This window comes from Solanum tuberosum, unplaced genomic scaffold (genome assembly GCF_000226075.1).
Source record: "Solanum tuberosum cultivar DM 1-3 516 R44 unplaced genomic scaffold, SolTub_3.0 scf00226, whole genome shotgun sequence".
NCBI classification, from domain to species: Eukaryota; Viridiplantae; Streptophyta; class Magnoliopsida; order Solanales; family Solanaceae; genus Solanum; species Solanum tuberosum.
In genome coordinates, this window is record NW_006239155.1 from 754355 (window position 1) to 764076 (window position 9722).

Consider the following 9722-nt stretch of genomic DNA (forward strand, 5'->3'; position numbering starts at 1 on the left):
CCCCCTCCTCCCCACCCCCAAAAAATTTTTTAAGTTTGTTTTAAAAAAAAAAAATTCAACTTCAAATTTTTATTTTTTCACCTCTACCTTCGACCCCCCGGCCGGCCCAACCCCTCACTCCCAAAAAAAATTTAAGTTTGTTTTTAAAAAATATTTTTAATTTCAAAAATTATTTTCTTCTCTAGTAAAAATAAAAGATATTTTCAAAAACATTTTTCATTCATAAATCAAACACTAAAAATCTTTTGCGAAAAATATTTTCTACTCACCAACCAAACATGAGAAAATAAATCAAAAATCTACTTATTTTCCAGGAAAACATTTTCCATCCTACCAAACGCACCCTTAGTCCGTGTCGTTTTAATGTATGTGCGATACTTTTTTTCTTTTTTTTTTTATAACTTCTCAAGGTAAACTCCCTCACTCTTATCTTATTTAAATAAATTGGATTATTCTAGATGAGCGATTTATCCAACCGTTTATTTGCTTAATTAGTGAGTCTCTATTTTCTTTTTGGGGGAAAGGATCCAGTCCAGTAATAAAGCCTTCGATAATCCTCAATGGTCCTCTGGATTAAAGCCACCTGACTGCTTATATTCTTTCTATCTATATATATTTTTTTAGTACTACATAAATTGAGAAAGAAGAAATGACCTCTATTATTTGAAAATGGCGTAAAAGTATTACAAATCATACGATAAGAATTAACAATTTAAAATTTTAAAAGACTTTAATGCTTTATACTTATTCTATTTCCACTTTGGACAAAAATATCCTTCGAATGTGCAATTTCTTAAAAACAAAAAGTCGGATCCATTATTGATGTATTGAAGGATGCTTTGGTAATTTTCCTATGATGAATTCGTTTTGTTTGTTTCTTTTAAATTTATTTTACTATACTAAATAATTGTATAAAATATTATGAATCACGATAATTAATTACTTAATTATTTAAAAGATATAAAAATATATAAAAGATCTGATTTACTCTTCAAATTTTACCGGTGACACATAAATTGGGACAAATGAAATAATATATATTATTTGAAAATTTCTTAGAAAGTACTATAAATTACAGTAATTAATAGCTAGAATTATTTCAAAGGCAAAAAAAATTGATTGAATCTCAAATTTTTTTTAGTACTACATAAATTGAGAAAGAAGAAATGACCTCTATTATTTGAAAATAGGCGTAAAAGTATTACAAATCATACAATAAGAATTAACAAATTTAAAATTTTAAAAGACTTTAATGCTTTATACTTATTCTATTTCCACTTTGGACAAAAATATCCTCCCAATATGCATATTTTTTTAAACAAAAAGTGGAACCCATTATTGATGTATTCAAGGATGCTTTGCTAATTTTCCTATGATGAATTCGTTTTGTTTGTTGTTTAATTTTTTTAAAATAATTGTATAAAATATTATAAATCACAACAATTATTTACTTAAATATTCAAAAGATATAAAAATATGTAAAAGATCTGATTAACGCTTCAAATTTTATCGGTGACACATAAATTGGACAAATGAAATAATATATATTATTTGAAAATTACTTACAAAGTTACAATAATTTACAGTAATTAACAATAGAATATTTTAAAGACAAAAAAATTTGATTGAATCTCGAAATTTTATTAGTACCACATAAATTGAGAAAGAAGAAATAACCTTTATTATTTCAAAATTGCGTAAAAGATATTACAAATCATACAACAATAATTAACAATTTAGAATGTTAAAAGACATAAAAAAAATTTTTACCATAGTTAACAATAATTAAAAATTTAAACTATTTTAATTAATATTAAAGTTTGATTAACTCTTTAATTTTGTCTTTGTCACATAAATTGAAACAAAAATGATACATATTGGGCCCGTGCTAGCACGGGCTCCGATGTCTAGTATGTTATATATGAATTTATGTTATACTATTTGGACATTCCTTCTGTTTGGCTTCTCAAGCAAAACATTCAAACTAATTTTGATAATTCTTTTCATCTTTTGTGGCTCCGGCTGAGATGTCAATTATCACCAACCCCACTACTTACTTACAGGTTGAAAGGCGATTATGTCTTTATAAAGGAGTTTAAGTAGGGTGAGAATAAGAATTAAATCGATTGAATGACCTCTCCGCCTTAAAATTCCAAAAAAAATAAGGTACCCTAAATCCAATCAACTCAAAAAATATTTTGAAGAAGTAAAATAAAGTTAGAAAACCATCTATACTCCCAAATATGATCGATAGTTACATGAACAAGAGAGCAGGCGAAAAAGTAAACTAGCATCTGAATTTTGAAGAACAGGGATTAAATTGTTATTGGGAGATGAATTAAAACATGAAAAGTTAATCAAAGAGAACAAAAATAGTAGAGAAAGAACAATAATCTGATTTTTGGGGATAAATTAAAATTGGGCAAATTACAGAAATCACATACTTTTAAGGCAAAATTACAATCTATCCCTTAAAAGTTTATAATTACAGAAATTCCTCAAAACGGATACAATAATATAAGCGTTGATACATTAATCTGATGCGCGAGATACATTAATCGTTAGGTAAGATACATTACATTTTATACAAGATACATTAATCTGATGTACATTTTATACATGATACACTATCTGATGCGCGAGATACACTAATCTGATGTGCAAGATACACTAATATGATGTGCGAGATACACTAATCTGATGCGCGAAAATGAGGAATTTTTGAAATTTGTAAAACTTATAGGAAATAATGGTAATAAGTAAACTAAAATGTGAGATTTCTGCGATTTTCCAAAATTAAAAGGTTAGGTGGGGTTGTCTTTATTGATTTTTGTGGTTATTCATGACAAATTTATCCGGACCATTAAATATATAAACAGCCAGGTGGCTTTAATCCAGTGCACCATTGAGAATTACCGGATGATTTATTACTGGACTGGATCCTTTTCTTTCTTTTTGTACTTCCCATTGATGACTAACCATAAGTCATTACTCATTAAAATATGCAACATTTTAAAATAAAAAGGAGTTTAAGTTCTATACATTGATAGTAATATCTTTTTTATTTTTACATAATTAAGTTATTATCGGATGAATCTCTAGATAAGTATTACTATTAAATTATTATATGATAAAAATAATAACTAATTAACCTACTGTGATATGTTTAAAAGTTACAAATGGTCTAAGGAATTTTGGGGTGTATATATAACATAACTTAATTCTAAATGACAAAAAATGTTACTTTTAGTTTTTTTTTTCTTTTTTGGAACAAAAGGTCCTCATGTTGCAATTAACAGATTACCTGCACTTGCAAATTAGTACAGCTTAAAATGATCATTGATCTTCAGTAGGTAATTAAACATTTTGAGTAATATAAATGTTCAATTGATGCTAATCTGAAGAGGATCGAACAAATTTAAGGGGTTGCATATATATATTATGCCAATTGATTTTTTTTAAAAAAACTTACTAACCTAAGAGGATTAATCCAAACAAAATATTCTGGAAAAAAATCATGTATATTATAGGAAAACTTAGAGATGTCACGGATTGAATATTTTTTTGAAATGGTTAATGAATCCATAACAAGATAGTGTGCTATTTTTTAGATTAAGGGTGTGTTTGGTAGGAAGGAAAATGTTTTCCTAGAAAATTGACTGAAAGTACATATATTTTGATATAATACAGACTTGCAGAGTAACCAATTTTTTTGGTTCCGCTTAAACTCTTCAGAAATGTTGATGTATGTGTATCGGATCCTTTAGTATATTCGGAAGATACGATAGGGGGTGTATATTTGCAAATTTTTTTTGAAGAATTTAACCAAACGTAACTTTTGTCTCATTGATATGAGAGGTCAATTAGTGATCATATTTGACTTAAATTTAAATTGATACTTTAATTTGGCAGTTCAAACATCGTAATCAACCATTATCCCCAATTTTAGCTCTTTCCAAAACTTACTCCCAAAGGATGACTTTTAAAGAATTGCTCAAATTCAGTTTAATTTCACATTTTTGCATATATAGGTTAGTTTGTGTATATTGACAATTTTAAATTTTTTTATCACCCAAACTAATTTGAGATTTGCGTCAAGTTCACTAAGAATGGTAAAGGTTTCATATCAACAAGTTTTTAACTTTCACTTGGACGATACTTTTCTAGCAAATGTTATATACTCATAACTCATAAGTCTTGTTTATCAATTATTTAAGTTATCGACTAATCCAAATATGTGTTGCGTAAGGCCTATTAAGGAGTAAATGCTCCATAACAAAATAAAATTCATATCCAGGACTCGAATTTGAGATAAGAAACACTTAATAATTGGCAATGATGAAGTCATTGGATTTTACTAGTTAGGAATAATATATATTCTAGAGTTGGTAAATAGCATGAGTTGTTAAACCTTTCCAACAGCTTGCACAATAGCAACTACTAACAAAAAATAGACAAAGACACTTATTATAAAAACTTATAGTATGATTTTAACTTCATTTTTTCTACTAAATTCTTCAAATTCATCTTAAAGAAGAATAATTTAACATATCTAATACAATCTCATTACTAATATCAACAAAAATTAAATCACCAACCACCTTACCTATTTCCCTTTTCTCCTCAACTCCACTTGACTCTTCAAAAGAACTCAACATACTAGAAATGGGAATTAATTGTTTGATATTAGTTTCATTTATGGATTCTTGGCTCCATAACCAAATATTTTGTAATAGAAGCTCCCATAGTTGCTCAGCTCCTAAAATTCTTTGAAATTCTTCTTCTTTCCCTTTTTGATTTTCCACCACTTCTTTAACACAATCAAAAAGGAGTTGTCTTGATTCTTGTATTGCTTTCTTGTTCTTAATGTACTGAGACTCGTGGCTTGTTTCTTCTGAATTTGAAACTGATTGACTTGGAAATTCCTCTTGTTTCTTTGCCTTGACACATTCTTGTTCTGTTATTTGGTTTTTTTCATACTCCATAATTTAGTTCAAAGTTGTTGTAAAATGTAAATGCACACAGTATTATAGTCTATACGCTGTTTTCGAAAGATACTCGAAAGACAATAATAAAAATGAAAATGATAGTGGAGAGAAACATGACCTAATAGCAAAGTAGAGCGGAACATATATGCAAGAAACCGTAAATATCTTATTTATTTTATCATAGATTATGAGAATTTATCTTAAATAGTATATCTATTTTTCTACATGTCAAGTTATGGTAAGATCTGTGTATATTATACCCTTTCCAAAACTCAGGGCTAATTTGAGTATGTTGTTGTTGTAAATCTGTTTAATCATGAAATTTGAATCTTCAAATATATTTTCAAGTTCCTAGAAACTGGTCTGACATATATCAGTTTTTGGATTTTTGAAACTTTCACTTACAAAACTTCAAATCTTTTCATGTAAAATGCATATCCAAACACGACTTCAAATTTCAAAAAATCACAACGTCAATCATTAAAAATTCAAATTATAACTTCAAAATCTATAATTTAACGGGAGCTGAAAGTAGTACTACTTACTTTTAACATGTGGAGAATCATCATCATCAGAAGATTCAGTTTCTTCTAGAACTGACACAGGACTGAGTTGCTTACTTTCTTCAAGAAATTCCAACCTTAACTTTCTTCTCTCTTCAAAAACCTGTTACCTTATCAACAACCAATCTGAATTCAATCACACTAAAGTCACAAAACTAATTTTTATTATGTCAGTCGCTAGTAAAGTTGTACAATTATTTTTTTTCGACGAATTTCACCTATATTAAATGTCATAAAACAGAGTTTTTACCTGTTTTTCATGTAGAAAGTTGCCATATGCATCACTAGAATCATAACAAGAATTGAACACAGTCCTACTACTTGTTGAAGAAATTTTCTCATCATTTGCAATAACATTACTATTTTTGCTTGTAGAATTGTTGTGTTCTTGATCATTTGCCAAATTCTTTATTTTTTGATTATGGCTAAATGTAACAACTTTATTAAACACAGATTTCACAATCTTTGAACAATTAAGAATCTGTTTCCTTCTCTTCTTTGCACCACAACTAGCTGATCTCTTCAAGAACAAATAAGTACTAGAATCTGTAGAACAACATCGAAAATCGCGATCCGAAATAAGATGTTTGTTTTTAAATTGACCTCTTTCAAGAAGATAGATTTGTAAGGTAAATGGTTCTTGTTGTTCTTGAAGGAATTGTCCAAGTTGTTTTGACATAATTTTTTGAAGTAAGCTAAGCTAAAGCTATGTTGGTAGTAATAAATTTTGAAATGACTAAATGAGAATGGGTAGAAAAGGCAAAAGGATATGGAATTTTGGGCATTAATTGGGAGAGATAATTAATATATAGGCATCTATGTCTATATATTATACAAAGTGTTTGTTTGGATCAGAATAGTGCTGCAAATTTAAATTTAAAGGGATGGGGGAATTGGAGAAAAGACAAAAAAAAATGATTCACTTTTTGTGCAAGAATTGGATTTTTTCAAATATTTTTTACATAACCTTTTTTGTGACCATGCATCTAAAGTCAATGAGTGAGCTAGCTAGCTAGGTATTTTTATAGTTAAAGCTACCAAGCCTTGAGAAGGTGGGTGGCTTCTAGTAGTGGCAGGGGCGGCTCTACAACTTTGAAAAAAAAGTAATTGCCTTATGCCCCAAAATTTGAGGGGTCTCATTTTTATTTTTTTTTAAAAAAGGTTATAAGTATTTTATTTTTTTTAAATATCGAGTATTACTTGTAGAAAATATATTTTTTTCATAAAAATGCAAAGAAGTAATAAAAGTTCGACAAATTAAGAATACTATGTCTCAAGAAAGATTAAATAATTGGCTATAATAAACTTCATAAAAATATATATTTAAATTTAAGGCCTCCATTCGAATTTGGCTTTAGGCCTCCGATTTATTAGAGCCGCCCCTGTCTAGTGGTCCCACCTCATGGAAAAAATAATTAAGTTATATATACGGACAATATAAATATTTTTATACGGTTAATGTAGTTTAGCTTGTGATGATAGACATTCTCAATATTAATGTCTTGAAGATGATTTACCATTAGTGAGAATTTCTCGAGCCTCCAAGCCTTTTTAGCATGAGATTTTGAGTCTCGCGTGTATACTATCTAACATCAAGGTAGGGGCAGAGTTATAGTGGTGTCAGGCTTATCATCAAGGCAGGGACAAAACTATAGTTGTGTAAGGATGGTCACCGGAACATTCTTTATCGAAAAATTATATTGTATATACAAGTCAAATATTACTCTATATTGATATATATAGGATTTAGAACACCCTTTAAACAATAGAGATCGGTAACTTAGTGACTGAGTGTGCACATATTGATATGGTACCTAGGTTCGATTCCTTGCATTCGCATTACACACGAGAGAACAACAACTCAGTAGCAAGGTTGCAATTCAACAAATTGAAGGTCACTCAAGTTCGATTCCTCATGTTCACATTTTTTAACACCATTCGTGAAATTTTTAAATACGTTATTAAATCAAGATATCTTAAAAGCGGGTCCTATTTTATGTATGATGTCTATCTAGGGTAGTGTATGAAATATATAACAAAGATGAACTTGTTGAACTTTATGTCATATAGGTCTGAGTTGGACAATCAAATTTAATTTTTGTTTCACTCAAGAGGTGAACAGGATCTCAATAGAGTTACGATTTCTATTAGGTGACTTATTAATGCTTATTGCAAAAAATTGCTTGTAATTGACTTATAACTGAACTGATCATGTATATATTCTTTTAAATTGAACTTAAATTAATGGGGAAAAAAACAAGGATTAGATTTGTATAGAATGTGGTCCTGATATATTTTGTTTTTTTGTTCAAGCTAATTAAGAGCAACCTAGCTAAAAGAAGTAACAAAGGAACAAAAAAAGAAAATAGAAGACTTGCTGCATGGCAACTTCAATTTGGTAACACTTGTATGGTTACTGATTTGTCTAAGCAATAAATTAGCATAAAATTACACGTTTTGTCCTTTAAATAAGTTACTCTAACTTTTAATTTTTATTCTTCAAATGGATTGATTTGTTATTTTTTACCTTTTAGCATTCAAACTTATGCATTATGACTAGCTAGTGAAGCATATGCTTCTTAGAAACTGAAGTCATGCTAAGGCATAGTTTATAAGATATTACGATACGAAAATATAAATTCATGTCTAACAAAAAAGTTATTTGTTACGAGGGACATAATTAAATGACAAACACAAAATATGACAAAAGTGCAATGGCCCATAAATTAAGGGGCCGTTTGGTTTGTGTTGTGGAAAGAATATTTCCCACATAAATTTCTGCATTATTATTTTAAAATCATAATTTTATAATAATTTTTAAAACAACAATCAAGCATCCCCTATTACCTATATTTACTAATTTGTACATAACTTTCTTCTAACCCAAAAAGAAAAATAAATATTTGCACAATATAATATAATATTAAATTCATTCATAAGTCATAATCAACAAATAAAAATTGGGCTTGGGATTGAGCAAGTAGTGGGGAGATAATTTGTCTTTCCTATCCTATATGCATGTGCATCATCCTCAAACTTCTTTTTCATGTCCCCTTATCTTTTCCTCCCTAGCTAACTTCTTTAATTAATTTTGACAACAAATTTGGTGGGAAAGTATTTATATGAGCTTATTATATTATTTATTTTTGGAAAGCCACATGGTAACATAACACTCAAACCTACTTCCTTTCAACATTTTAAATAATTCATTTCACTTGTGTAATGTTGCAATGGTAAAATCTTAGATGAGTTTGTGCATTTGAACTTTTGTGTAATGTCCCGTATTTCAACAACAATAACATATCTAGTGAAATTTTACTAAGTAGAGTCTAGAGAGAATAAAGTATACACAGATCTTATCACGACCTCGTAGAGGTAGAGAAACTGTTTTCAAAAGGTCCTCAGCTCAAGTACATCAAACCCAAGTTTTTTTAAAAAAACAATGAAGAAAAAATCACAATTAACCCAATACATCTCCCTTATCACAATACGATATTAATTTTTTGTCCATAAAAATTAAGTCATGTCACGGCCGTATAAGACCCCTTTTAAAGTATCTTTTCAAATCCACACATGTCTGCTTAAAAAATTGGCATTCAAAAATAGTTGTTGGAGTATATATATAAATTATAACATTTCGTTCCTTTATCGTTTTTTTTGTAATATATTAAAGACATGATTAATCAGTAGTGAAGATTAATATGTTAAGAATTATATAATTCTACGTGTGGAAAAAGAAATGAAAGAATAAATACGATGTATAAACATTGTGTGTCAGCTACCATTTGATTATATTGCACCAACAAACATTAATTGTAGTGTGTAGATTTTTGGAGCATATTTTTCCTTAATAATTGTTGAGACAAGGCGCTGTTTGTTTTCATTATTAATAAATTACATTTCTTTTTAAGTCCGAATACGAGGAATTCTCCCAGAATCTTCTATTTTTATTTTTTGTCTCATATTAATACACAAATTAATATATTAATTAAATCACCAATACCTTCCCTTTCTTCCTTTATTGAATAACATGCAATAAGTTTGTGTGGAGGTGTGTGTGTGTGTGTGGGGGGGGGGGGGGGTGAATCGATTCATATTTCTGGGTTGTTTTGTGAGTTAGATTGGTTGTATATTGAGGGTACAATTGATCCTAGGGGTTTGGGGAAAGTAC

General features: G+C 28.8%; 1 protein-coding gene across 3 annotated transcripts; it reads right to left on the reverse strand.

Moving 5' to 3' along the window:
• Positions 1-4522: 4522 nt before the first annotated feature.
• Positions 4523-6419, reverse strand: LOC107062445 (uncharacterized). Of its 3 annotated transcripts, none has more exons than XR_001474621.1 (3): positions 5802-6419; positions 5534-5661; positions 4523-4957 (listed from the first exon to the last, which is right to left on the reverse strand). XR_001474621.1 is itself a non-coding variant. In XM_015313099.1 (3 exons), the coding sequence occupies exons 1-3, from the start codon at positions 6228-6230 to the stop codon at positions 4524-4526; spliced, it is 984 nt and encodes a 327-aa protein (XP_015168585.1). In that variant the 5' UTR covers positions 6231-6419; the 3' UTR covers position 4523. The 3 variants fall into 3 exon arrangements, 1 of the variants encoding a protein (XP_015168585.1); XR_001474622.1 differs by having other exon boundaries at positions 5534-5677; XM_015313099.1 differs by having other exon boundaries at positions 5534-5654.
• Positions 6420-9722: the final 3303 nt, after the last annotated feature.